Genomic DNA, 14,543 nt, shown 5'->3' on the forward strand with positions numbered 1-14,543 from the left:
TGAGAGATCGTCATGTCTATTTATGTGGGAATGCCTTGGGTCACGGGATGAAGCTAAGGCTGGTCTCATGGTATGAGTTAGGAAGAATTCCCTAAGCTCCCACCTCCTGGAAGAGATCGTAGAGGAGCGGTATAATTTCTGCTTTAAGTGTTTGCTAGAATCCATAAGTGAACTCCTCTGGGCCTGGTACTCTGGGATAGGGATGGTTGTTGAGTACAGATTCAATGTCTATGACAGGTAGAGGCCTTTGCAGAGGTCTGTTTCTTCGTGGGTGTGTTGTGGCAGGGGGTGTCTCTCAAGGTATTGGTTCCTTTCTTCTGGCTTATCAGATGGATGGGCGTGGAACCGTTCACAACATCCCTTTCTTACAATTCCATTGCCCACGGGTTCCAGAGTGATGCTCCATGTTTCACGTTTCGTTTCTGATACGCGTACACTGGGTCTTCTCTCTTTTCTGATGATTCCTCCAGCTGTCTAGAGGCTTCTGGGTGTTCTTGGTCTTTTCAGAGAAGCAGCTGGAGGTGTGGTGGATCTTCTCTCTCCAATTTTCTTCTGTTTATCCATCCTGGGGAAATCCCCAGTGGCCTGAGATACAGGAGCCGCATGGGTGGGGCAAAGTCTCAGAGTCAGGAGGCTGCTCTGCCAGCGGGACTGGTTCCTCAGCGACAGGCCTTCGCTGGCTCTGGCCTAGAAGAACAGGATCTTCTTGTGCTTGCTGCCGGGGATTTGCCCCTTGGAGCGTAACCTCCGAACAGCCTCCCTCATATGCTTGGGTTGGAGTGGGGGCGTTTCCCCCCACTTCTCACACACGTCCAGGGCCTCCTCAACCACCTGCCCGACGAAGACCTTGGCCACTCCGGACATGGCAATGACCGTGTTCTGGGACACCGTCGAGCCAGCCACGGTCTGGATCAGACGCTTCATGGTGGCCTTGGGGAAGGCTGATCGGCGATACACTTCATAACGGTCCAGCTGCTCCTGGCTCATAGAAGACATGAGGGTTCTCATCTTCTGAGCCTCCAATTCGTCCACTGCCCGTTTCCTGGGTCTCTTCCCCTTGGTGGCCACTTTCCGTCTCTTGGCTTCAGGATGACGTGACGAGGAGTCTGCCTCTTCACCTGCCCTTGGACGCAGGCCATCCTGACGCCTGAGCTCGCCTTCCTCGTCACAGGCTTTCCTCAGTTCCTCAAATCGGTCCCGCGGGATTCGGTCCAGGCAGCTGGGGCTGGGGTCCAAGGGCACCACTCCTCCCTCACCCGACACACCTGTGACCCGACCTTTCCCTGGGAGCGACGCGCTGGCCTTGGCCATCCCAGCGCCGCAAGATGCAGGGGCTCGGGCTGGGCTCGTCTGATCGGCGGCCTGCAATGACAAAGACGAGACGAGGGAAGGTCAGCCTTGCTGCTGTATTTATACGCTCACACACACACATACACACACACACACACACACACACAGAAACACAGGTTTCCACTGCCTCCCACAATGCAAAGACAGTTGCCCTTGGAGATGCCTTTTCTATGCGTGGACAATGAGTGCCCGCAAACTCGGCACCTTAAACAAGCCCCACTGACTGGTTGAAAGCCCGTAGGTCAGAAAGCTCTCGCCCTGGGTCCTTTCTTCTGCAGAGTCCGACGCGGAGAACGTCCCTCCGGCTGCACTCCCCTCAGGGTCAGGATTCCTGGATAACAGTAAGGTCCCAGCCGCTTTATATAGAGCTCTGGGGCTGGGGCCACGCCCACCCGGAAGTCAGGTGATTCCTCAGCCCTCGGGGGCTGGGCTCCTCCCACGCACAAGGGAAGGGGCGGGCCGAGGGTTGGCCGCCCAGACTTCCTCCCGCTACAGAGTTTCTGAAGGCTTTACGTTTGTTGGCGAAAGAAATATAGACCCTCAGAAGAAGACAGGTCTTGAAAGCTGGCTTTTTGAAAGCCTTCCAGGACCCGCCAGAGAACCCAGTCCAGTAGGCAACAAGTCCTCTCTCGGGTGCACCTCGGAACACGCTAGCCTGCTGAAGGGACTACAGAAAGCCCGGAGGGTCACTCCTGCGGGGGCCTTTTCTTCCAGGCCATTGTGACCCAGGCCATATTCTCCCCCAGGTCATAGACATGGAAATAGGTAGGTGGGCCTCATGGGAAGTCCCTCTTCCTCTTTAAATACTCTTGTATTTTCAAACATTTTTGGGTTTCCTTGGGGTCAAACCGAATGGACCTGTCCCCTATCCACCCTAGTCCCTACCCCCATCTTCAGGCAGGTCTTCCCGCACCATTGACATCCAGAACCACAGGGAGAACATTTGTTTTACGGGATGCACCCCCTTTGACACATCCTCCTCCCCCAAGGTCCATAGTTTCCATTAGGCATCACACTGACTGTTGTATATTCCATGGATTTTGACCCCTCCCTTATCATGTCTTGCATCCACCCTTAGAGTATTGCACATAAGGCTTGGCTTTCCTGCCCTCAACCTGCTCTGTGTTCCGCCTAGCCCTCCCTTCCTCCACCCTAATCCCTGTTGACTCGTTTCCATGGTCTCCGTGGCTTAACCCCTCCCACAGTGTCCCTCTCATTGGAATGCTGAGGTCTCTAGCCGTTTCACATTGGTTTCTTTCGCTCCATCAGTAGGACTTTGGAGCTCCACGTCTCTTGTTGGCCTGCTGACTCTTTTCTTTCTAGTGCCGAATACTAGTCTAGTTTCTGAATGGACCACAGTTCACTGACCTTTCTTCCCCACCAACTGGCATTTGTTTGCTGCTGAGTTCCGGCAGTTTGGAAAGCAGATTCCATTAACGTCTCTGTGCAGGTTGCCCTGTGCTCGCACCAATGTTCTCCTCTTTTGGGTAAACCTCAAGGAGCTGGATTGTATAGAGCGTGTGCTATTTTGTAAGAAACTGCCACACTGTTTCCCCAGGTGTCTGCCTTAGTGGGCTAGCGTGTCCCCATCCGAAGACACCACAGCCTGGAGGCTTGCGCTAACGCACGTGTATTTATTTTCTCACCCTTCTGGAGATTGGAAATTGCCAGATGGGGTTGCGAGCCGACTCGTTGTTCAGTGATGCCTCTCTCCTGGGCTGCACCTGCCCACCGTCCGGCTGTGTCCTGGCATGGCCTTGGCTCTGGCTGTACTATCCCCAGTGCCTCGGTCTCTACTTTGAAAGACACCAGTGCTGTTGGATCGGGGGCCCTCCAGAAGTGGTTCCTTTGATCTGAATCACCTCTTTGAATTCCTGAGGGAGTGCATCCGCTCTAATACCTTTATTTCATACTTCTCGTCATCTGAATGATGAGAAAATAAGGGTGTTTTTTGCACTGTGATTGTTAATTATATTTGTCAATTTAACTGGTTTAAAGAATGCTCAGACTGCTGGTAAACAACATTTCTGAGTGTGTCTTTAATGGTATTTCTGGAAGCTATTTGTTTTTGAATCAGTTGACTGAGTAAGAGATCCACCCTCATCACTTTTGGTGGGCACCATCCAAACTGTGAAGGCCCCAGGAGAACATGAAGAGGGTGAGCAAATTTACTGTTTCCTTTCTTGAGCTAGGACTTCCATGTTCTCCTTCCCTCAGGCATCAGAGTTTCTGGGTCTCAGGTCGACTGACTCCAGTAGTTTCATCAGTGGTTCCCTACCCTGTTTTTCAAGCTTTTGGCCTCAGACTGGGGATTACACCTTTGGCTCCCCTAGTTCTCAGCCTGTTTACTTTGATTGAATTATACTGCAGGTTTTCCTGGTTCTCCATCTTGCAGTTGGCATTTCATAATACCGTAATCTTTCTTTTTCCCTGTAGAGTACTTTGTTCTGACTATCTGCCTCTGGGGCTGTACCTCCTGCATACCTATTCTTCCCCTATTCCAGGTTCTGTAAACTTGCAGAGGGTTTAAACTTGAACCCTTATGGCAAGTAATCAAGAAAAGAGACTATTTGTTTACTCCAAACTTAAAACAGATTCCCCTATTTTATGGAAAAGTATAAGCAAGATTACTTCTCTGTAAAACCTTTAAATACCCCTGGTCTAAAGGATTCTGGAATTATCTGTCTAGCCATGTTACTCTCAATTCTGTCTAGCCATGTTACTCTCAATATCACCTAGATTACATTTAACTTGTATATTTGTTCTTAAAATGATGGTACATAAAAATAGTTGCCTAATAGTAAAGGATCAAATTCTCTCTCCCTCTCCTTCTCTCTCTCTCTCTCTCTCTCTCTCACACACACACACACACACACACACACACACACACACACACACACAAGGAAGACAGAGATTCCTACCATGCACTTATCCCAAATACAGTTAGAAAAATGGAAGTGCACTGTGCAAAGTTCTATGTTGGAAGACATATTCAAATATGGCCTTGGATTTCACTTAGAAGCTGGCAATATGGATTTACAAACCAGAGAACTGAACTTGTGTAACTGAAACTAAACTATCCAAAGACTGCAAAAGTAAAGCAATATATGATATACTAGCAAGTCTATCAGTTAACTATCATTTGCTACATTCTCTCATTATCCTTTGTTACATTGCTGTTCTTAAGATAGAGCTCTCAAACATTACAAATATTCTTTCTTGAACATCTTTACATAAACATATGCTGTGATTCAGCTTTCTCATATTCTTTATCATTTTTATTTTCTGAATTTTTTTTTTATTTTGACCACCTCTTTAGGTTAATCCTTTAACTATTTTATCATATTTCAAACTCATGTTATAAAAGATATCCTATCTCCCGCATCTACATCCCTAAGCAAACCAGTACACGTACACATACGCACATACACCAAGACGCCGAAGGATGAAAACAAATTCACAAGGCCAGTCAATAGCAAAATAGACACACTTTGGTACAAATAGTTTTACACGCTAATTCAATCGATATTCTGCCTACTGAACCATGCTACTTCAGTAGGACATCCAGTTCACTGTTACCGATCAGCAATTGCCAAGTTTAACTACCAGTGAAAATAGCTTTGTGCTCAACCTATGAATGATATCCGTATCAAAGCAAAACTGCTCCCAAGCACCACATTATTGTCCCATCTATTGTTCCCAAATCCTAGGCCAGCCAACAAAATCAGCCTTTCTTGGTGGGCTTAATTACCTTTTTTATCCCAGTCATAGCTCCCCCAGTAAGAATAGCAATCCTGACTAGCAAATCACAGTGTTACCATTCTGCAAAGAAGGGCTTGAATGTGGGTGATTACTGTGCCGGCATTACTTGCCAGGTGAAAACACGGTGGAGTATCATGAGATTTCCCAACAAAGACATGTTTGGTCCCCTCGTGACACAAACGGTTAGATGTGATTCTTTAGATATTTATTAAATTTTATCACTGTTCTTCATATCCTCTGCATTCATTGAGCCAACTCTACCTGGAATTTTCTCTGATGAACTGAACTTTTAGCAGCATCAACTTTTCCTCCAAACCATCAGTCTATAATAGAGCTTATTCACTGATATAAGTGAGTTAAAAACTTGTTCCAATGGTATACTTTTACTTTTGATGTTTGCATATATGTCTTATTCTAGTAATTGTTCTAGTCTCATGACAACAAGCAAAGAAAGCGTATTTTGACAGGAAATTAATTTTAAATCTTTGGAGCTAAAAGGGCCTCAGTTGTAAATTTTATAGAGTAGAAAACTGAGGGCCAGGGCTTCCCTGGTGGCGCAGTGGTTGGGAGTCCGCCTGCCGATGCAGGGTACACGGGTTTGTGCCCCGGGCCGGGAGGATCCCACATGCCGCGGAGCGGCTGGGCCCGTGGGCCCTGGCCACTGGGCCTGCGCGTCGAGCCTGTGCTCCGCGACGGGAGAGGCCCCAGCAGTGGGAGGCCCGCCTACCGCAAAAAAAAAAAAACAAAAAAAAACAAAAAAAACTGAGGGCCAGAGAAGTTGAGAGTCTGTCAGGTCACACAAACCAGGCTAATATCTGAAACCAAAGTCCCCAAACTCTCCATTTAAACCCGTCATCTTCCACAGTGTGCTGCTCTGTATAGCCACTAAATACAGTGAGCCAAAAAACATCAACAAGTGGCTTCACGTGGGAATGTTAGCTTTTATTCTAATTATTGCCTGTTTATTTCCTTTACATTGATTAACAAAGGTAAGAAATACCCCAACAGTTCTTGGAAACTTACCTATTCTTAAACACAAAACAAGTGAACAAATAGAAAATTGTTATTAGATGCTAAATAAAAGTATTAGGTATATTCATAAACAGTATGATCATATAGATAATAGCACAAAACCCTTAGTAATAGATTGGCTTTTAAAAAAAACTAATTTAAAATAATCAAGAAGGCTTTCTTTCACTGTTAAATACCAGGATATCAGAATATTAAAGACATGAAACATCTTTCCATTCTATAATTATTGAGAAAGAATAAAATTAATAGGAACTGGCTTGCTTTTAAGATTTAGTAGTATCACAGGAAGCATGGCACAGCAAAGCGGATTTTGTTTGGAGTTTTTTTGTTTGTCTGTTTCGTTTATTACTTAAAACAACAGAGATTTATTCCCTCACAGTTCAGGAAGCCAAAAGTCCAAAATCAAGATGTTAGCAAGGTTGGTTCCTTCTGGAGCCTCTGATGTAGAATCTGTTCCATGCCTGTCTCCTAGCTTTTGGTGGTTGTTGGTAGTCTTTGGCATTCCTTGGCTTGTAACTGGATCACTCCAAAGTCTGATTCTGTCATCACAGAACTTTTTTCCCTGTGTGTATCCTCAGTGACTGTATCCAATCTGCCCCTCCTTTTTCTTATAATGACACCAGTCATAGGATACCGGGCCTACCCTTATTAGTGTGCCTCAGTTTAACTTGATTATATCTGTAAAGACCCTATTTCCATATAAGGTTATGGTCACAGGTGCTAAGGGGTGAGGACTTGAACATATCTTTGTGGGGGACACAACTCATCATACTGTACCACGGACTTGTAATTAGTAGTTTATATGACAATTCAGGGAAGCATTTAACACAGTGCCTAACTCATAGTAGGTATTCAATAAATGCTACTTCCTTTCCCCTGATAATATGACCTTTTTTTTTAAAAAATGCTTCTTTGCCCTGGTCTATAATCAACATAAGCATCAGATTGTGTCTCTAAATTATAGGCATAAAACTGTTATTTGACTGGAACTCTGTATATTTCCAAAGAATGTTTTTATCTTATTTAGGGATGTAACAGGTAAGCTACAATAAGATATTTTTCTAGAAGATGTAGTGTGTATGTGTGTGTGTGTGTGTGTGTGTGTACAGGCACACACATGGAATACTACTCAGCCATAAAAAAGGATTAAATTTTGCCATTTGCAGCAACATGGATGGACTTAGAGGGTATTATGCTAAGTGAAATACATCAGACAGAGAAAAACAAATACTGTATGATATCACTTATATGTGGAATCTAAAAAATACAACTAGGGAATATAGCGAAAAAGAAGCAGACTCACAGATATAGAGAACAAATTAGTGGTTACCAAGTGGAGAGAGGGAACAGGGAAGGGGCAATACAGAGGTAGGGATTAAGAGGTACAAACTGTTATGTATAAAATAAGTTACAAGGATATATTGTACAACACAGGGAATATAGCCAATATTTTATAAGAACTGTAAGTGGAGTATAACCTTTAAAAATTCTGAATCACTATACTGCACACCTATAATATATAATATTGTACATCAACTATACTTCAATTAAAAAAAGAAGTATGTGGTTCTTAATCTTAACTGCACATTTGAAACATTGGGGGAAATTTTAAAATCTCAATAGCCAGATAATAGCAAAGGCTAGTTATAAAGAATCTCTGGAGTTAGAACGAAGGCACTGGCATTTTTAAAGCTCCCCAGGAAATTTCAATCTACTTCTAAATTTGAGAATCATTGGAATAGTCAACACGTTTTATATTTAACATATATGACATTGGATCCTGCATCTGTCCCTTACTTTATAAACTTTCACTGTTTGCTTCAGTTTCTTATTTTGTGAAATAATGATGATGATGATGATGATACCTAACTTGTACCATTGTTATGTGAATTAGTGTCCATATATGTAAATCTCCTACACAGCACATGGCAAAGGACAGGCAGTCAGTTAATATTAGATACTAGTTTATGGTGAAATTTTGTTTCCCCTCATGGTGGAATAGGTTGTATCAGATTAAACTTTCTGTAGTAACAATTATAAACTCTACACAAATATAAAACAACAACTGTTTGAAGGCATCATTGTACAATCCAAAAGCATGAAAAACTGAAGAAGATATAATCCTGAAAGGAAAGGAAGTATGCTAGGTGAGCACCATAATTCGTTGAGCTTTCCCTTGAGAACATTCTCAGGCTTACTGCAATCTAGAGATAGAATAGAAACAAACCAGTAAACAATATCCTATTGGGAAGAGAACACAAAATTTGAAGTTTAGGGCTGTTAGTAGAGCAGTAAATTGGAAGAAAAATTTCACAGAGTAAGTAGACACAGAGGAAATACTCTAAAACCTGCATAGAAATGTCCCGCAAATCTTTGGCTTACACCTAAACTGCATACGGTTTTGCTGAGAATCTAAGGAATACAGCTGAAAGCAGCAGCTGAAAGGATTAAGAACTAAAAAAAAAAAAGACAAAAACTCTATCCACAGCTACTTAGTAGTGCAGGGAGTTTGTAGATCAAGTCTGACCTGGCTAACAGAGCTTGATAGATACTTTGGCTTTCCATTGAAACTCTAGAATGGCAACACCTTAGGAGTAAGAAACACATATCCTGACTAAAGTCTATGGCATGGGAATAAGAGCAAAAACCAAAACAAGAATCCACACACAAACCCCAAAACCAAGCCTCCAAAAGATCAAGGGACTATGCTGGCAAATTAATAGCCTTTCAGGACAAAATTTGACACTCTTTAGAAAAAGATAACATAATTCAGAAGGTTTATTATCCAAAATATCCAATCAGAAATTAATAGGCATACAAAAAGTATGAAAATATGACCAAACAAACAGAAAAAAATTAATCAGAAGCAGACCACATATGATTTAGATGTTGAACTTACAAAGACTTTGAAACAGTTAACAGGATTCTGATAGAATTTAGAGAAAAAGATGGACAAAATAGAAGAACAGATGTGGAATTTCAGCACAGTAGAAAAAAAAATTTTTTAAAGAACCAAATGGAAATTATATACTGAAAATACAATATCATAAATAAAAAGTCCATTAAAGTGACTTAACTCCAGACTAGACCTACAGAAGAAAGCACCAGTTAATTAACTCAAAGATAAAAATTTTTAAAAGAAATGCACAATAATAGAGTATGCAATATTGTGGGACGATATTTTATGATCTGACATATGTGTAACTGAAGTCCCAGAAAGAGATAGGAATGAGACAGAAGAAATACTTAAAGAGAAAATACCTAAAACATTTCCAAACTGATAAAAAGACATCAACAGACCCCTTCCAAAAATATGAATCTTAAGCAAGACAAACACAAAGATAAACACATCTAGACACCTTATTTTCAAACTAGTGAAAACCAATGATTAAAAAGAAAAATATTAAAAGCAACCAGAGGAAAAAACAACACATCATATTTATGGGAACTGCAATAAGAATTATAGCCGAATTCTCACGAGAAATGATGGAAGATAGAAGATAATGGAATGACATCTTAAAAATGCTAAATGGAAAATCTCTCAACTTAATTTTTCACCAGTAACTATATCTTCAACAAATGAAAACAAAGTCATTTTTCAGACAAAGCTGAGAAAATTTTTTATTAAGGCAAAACTTCACTACAAGAAATGCTAAAGGAAGTTCTGTAGACTGATAGAAATAACACCAAGTGGGAAAGCAGGTCTACAGGAAGGAATAAAGACATAAGAAATGGTAAACATAGACAGTAAATATAAAAAATGACTTTTCTTAGTTTCTTTAGAAGGAGTCAACTGACCATTTAAAGTAAGAAAAAACTTTTGATGTATAGAGAGAAATAAAATATATGACAATATGAAAAATACCTGGAAAGAGGGGAAAATGAAATTATACAATTATAATATTCTAATCTTACACATATGGTAGTAAATATTAATTTAAAGTAGCATCTGATAAGTTAAAGTTATATCTTATAATGCCTACAGCAAGCAAGGAAAAAAATAAAACATCTTAGCAGCTGCTAGTGTGGATAGAAAACAACAACAGAAGAGCAGATGCAACCCTCACCAACTCATTCTTGATTTCAGACCTAACCTTCAGGTGGGAAGGCAGAGATGATTTCCATGAGGAAATCTTGGATTGGCTGAGATCATTCTATGTTCTGAGATTTTTATTTCTTCTAATCCCAGAATGGGGGCTTAAAAGAGAAATGACATTTAAGAGGAATATACAGATGCATTTCTTATACTATCGAGTTTATAGACATATTTTATACTTTCTGTATGTGTCTACATTTGTATGGGACAGAAAAAAAATGTCTGGGAAGATCTATACAAAACTATACATCAGTATATCTAAGAAATGAGGTTAGAAGAGGAAGAGTAAAGGATTTAGAATATATACTTCTTACACTCCTGGGGCATTTTCCCACATTTACTTTCAGACAAAAGAAGGGAAACATATGTCAAACAGTTCTAAAAATTCAACAAGGCTGATTCATTACTTATTAGCTTTATGGCCTTGAGTAGGTTACTTAACCTCACTAGGTCTCTCTTTCGGTATAATGGAGATAAGTATTGTACTTACCTTATGAGGTTTTTATGAGGATTAGATAAACTAATTCTCTTCTCCTTAATCTGGCCATTAAGTCCAAATTTATTGGAATGTTAGACAATATGTATATTTGCAATATTTTATGATACATCTCAAGCATTCAGTATTCAAACACATTACTTCTGAGGTAAGTGTATAAATATTAAAGCTATGTGAGATAAAGAACTATTAAAGAACGCTCACATCAGTTAAGGTTAGGTTTTGCCACCAAATTAATTTAAAAAAATAAAACCTGTTAATTTCCCATAGATTTTAGACTCTGGAATTGCAGATGAAGGATTGATACAAGAAGGACTAAATAAGGGTCACTTGTTGGTCGATCCACTGGTTGGTTAAATAACACCAGAATCTCAGCACTCTGCAACGCTCCTGCCATGAATAGCGTCCAGGAACTAGATGAGGCTGAGAGATTCCAGCTTCAGGCTCCCATCTCATTCTCATGGCAGGGTACCCGTTCAATGAATGGAATGAAAGGCGTTATCACTCCCTATATGTATATTCTTATTCTATTTTTCCCTTAGTCAAGCTAAATTTTCATATCTTAAACATTCATATAACATGAATCTATTGTGTCAGCAGAGGGTTAATTCTTTGCATAATTTTAGCATTCATTGAGCCTAGAAATCAGGAAAAGACTCATGTATTTATGAAAGATTAATGACATAACAACAAAGTGAATAAAAATAAAAATGTCTTATGTTTCTTATTCCTTTCTTATTTTTCTTTTTCTTCTCTCCTTTACTCCCAGAAAGAGTAGAATTTAAATAGGGAGTATCCATCAAAACAAGCGACTGTGCTGAATTACCTACTTCACATATACAGGGACAAATTGAAGGACCCTGAAATTTATAACACAGTTCTGATAATTACCTTAGGGAGAAGAGGCAATGTTGGTGGCACTCAATTCCAAGGCACATGCAGCAGTCCTCCTCTCACTTTGCTTTCTGAAACCTTCTTGCCTTGCTTCTTATCTATGGGTCTTCCTAGAGCCAATATCATCATTTTGTCCATTAGCTGCCCAAAGTCCCTCATCTTTACCAAAACAAACAAACAAACAAAAATATCTCTTTCTAAATGCTTACCTTGACTCCTTTTAAGACCCTTAATCTGATTAAAATAACTCATACCTAGATTCTGGTCGAGGGAAAAAAAAGCTTCCTGGGAATAATGTGTAATTTAAAATAATTTTCTACTTAAAATAATCTTTGCTCTGAGTTTATAGATGAACATTCCTGAGTTCTTTGTTTATTCCCTGCTACCCCAATACATCTCATGCTGTGTTTCCATGTACACCCAGACACATACTCTCACTGTGTTTAAAACAGAACTAAATAAAAATAGTCATTCTTCCAGGAAAATACAATGACTGGCTCAACCAACCACAAGTCACAAATAGGAAGTAAGGAGAACTTTTTAGACTTTGATTTCTGGCCAACAGCTTCAGCCTGTGTCTCAAAAGATGCCTTTACTCTGGCATTCCATACTAAACTTATCTCAAATAATTAATATAAATAAATGCTTTATTCTGTCATTCCCTGCTAAAATTATCTCAAATAACAAATGTAGAGGAAGCTACCAAATCAATTGCTTTTCACCCAGTGTAGGGGCTTTGACCAAATTATCGTTACACAATCAATCACAACTTCCATGCAGATGTCCAACTTCCATTATCCTAGCTAAGTGGTTCAGATAATACATTCTCAAATCAATATTTCACCACTTCAAGTTTTGTGATCTTATTTTATTTCCCTCCATTGTCATCAATGTTTTCTGGTAAGTTTCATAATTCCCCAGAGCTTGAACTTGCCTAAACAGTCGTTCCATTATTAATTGCTAATATTAATAATTGACTCTTCACTATTGAAAATCTAAACATACAAATAATAAAAGTTAGTCATTAAAGTTTTTAAGATTGTATAAGACAGTATATATAGTAGACATTTAGTAAATGTGAATAAGTGCATGAACTAATGAAGTAATTAATTGGCAATTATTTCTAAGCTTCAACAAAAAGAACTGATGTTTTGAAGAGATTACACCTTTTTCATTCCTGAGCGTTATCATCGACTTTAAAAGTGCCCCTCTGCTTTTTCTTTTTCTGTTTTTGATTTTTGTTTTTTGTCTTTTGGGTTTTTTTGCTGTACGGGGGCCTCTCACTGTTGTGGCCTCTCCCGTTGCGGAGCACAGGCTCCGGACGCGCAGGCTCAGCGGCCATGGCTCACGGGCCCAGCCGCTCCACGGCATGTGGGATCTTCCCGGACCGGGGCACGAACCCGTGTCCCCTGCATCGGCAGGCGGACTCTCAACCACTGCACTACCAGGGAAGCCCTGCTTTTTCTTTTTTATATAATTACAGATATGTTCCAGTTTTGAACTGTGCATCAGAAAATAGCTTCTTTCCGTTTTCTCAAACACTGTCATCAGACAGAACTTATTGATACATTCTGCAAAATGCACATTCAGGCTTTCTTGAAATCGCACATCAGTTCTGCGCACACACAGGAAAGAGAAGATGTTGTGGCACTTATCTCACACCTTGAAATCAAGAAATTATTCTTGTTCCTGGTTCTGCACAGCTCAGACCATGTGCTGAGAGTCTGATCCCATCCTTTTTTCCTAGTCTTTGGCCAGGATAATTGATCTTTTCTTTCCAGGCTCTTGGTTCTCTAAGCTTCTTCTCTGCGTTTCTGATTCCTATTGTCTGACTTCCATGTTTCTTACCTCCCTAGACCCACTGTGCCCATTGACTCCTCCATGACCAACTAGCTTCTCTGGACCAGAAATCATGACCTAGTCCAAATCCAAAACCAGCCTCTCCAGCCTGTCATGTCCTTTTGCCATACCTGCTTAGCACTCGATCTGTACATGGAAGGGAAACCAAGGCACATTCACTCGCTTTATGAAGGCTACTTAGCTCCTGAACTAGCCTTTATCTTATCTACAAACCAGTTGCTCTGTCAACCCCATTCCAACGCTCACTAATTTTTCATTCTTCCCTGAGCTTTGCTTTCTCAGTCTAGTGAACAACTTATTTGGCTTTTTCTGACCCCACAAGCCTGCTTTATTTCTCAACTACAACATTGTCCTTTATGAACTGGAATAGCAGTGATAGCAAACAAACAAACAAATGAAAACAAAAGAAACCAAAAATTATTTTTCCTTGGATCAAAGCACTCCATACATATGAATTGATGGATAATACTGACCAGGTACAGCGCAACAGGGATCTCAGGTGTTTTCTGCTGAAAACAAAATAGGGAAAATAGGATAGTGTTAAACCTCAATCTATGTGAAGGTATAATGGCTACCTACTCACCTAATGTTTGGCTGGCACATACTGGACCTTTAGTGTAAATTAGAAAATTTCTCTATCTGGGTGGGTGATTCACAAAAAGATATCCCTCTAGGTGTTTGATGCACCAGAAGTTGATCTAATTTTAACAAACAAAGCTCCAACTACCCTGCCCCACGCTAAGCCAAGTACTTTCTCATTATAGTTTAACCATAGGGTAGTATCTAGAAATTCAGAATCCAATAGAATAATGTTGTTCTTAAGTACAATAAATGTTACAGAATATGTTTGTGTGTGGAGCAGGCGTCCTAAGCCCCTCACCCTCCCGCTTAAATTCTGATTACCAATTTCTCCTTATGGTAGGCTATTTTTGGAAAAGGCACAAAAATTGCCCCATATTTAAATCTGCAAAGGGATGGTGGAATGTTGGTTTAAATCTTTATTGTTCTTGTTTTGATCATCTCAGTCCTAACAAAAGACAGGCATGGCTGCAA

The 14,543-nt window shown here is 40.5% G+C and overlaps 1 protein-coding gene across 1 annotated transcript in view; it reads right to left on the bottom strand.

Moving 5' to 3' along the window:
• Positions 1 to 687: 687 nt before the first annotated feature.
• The window catches only part of LOC116751137 (transcription initiation factor TFIID subunit 11-like), a 29,524-nt gene continuing 15,668 nt past the window's right edge, over positions 688 to 14,543 (bottom strand). Inside the window, exon 2 of the mRNA XM_032626576.1 lies at positions 688 to 1,362. Coding sequence (XP_032482467.1) covers positions 688 to 1,362 — 675 coding nt within the window. The remainder of the gene's footprint in view (positions 1,363 to 14,543) is intronic.

The sequence above is a fragment of the Phocoena sinus genome, chromosome 3, assembly GCF_008692025.1.
Source record: "Phocoena sinus isolate mPhoSin1 chromosome 3, mPhoSin1.pri, whole genome shotgun sequence".
NCBI lineage: Eukaryota > Metazoa > Chordata > Mammalia > Artiodactyla > Phocoenidae > Phocoena > Phocoena sinus.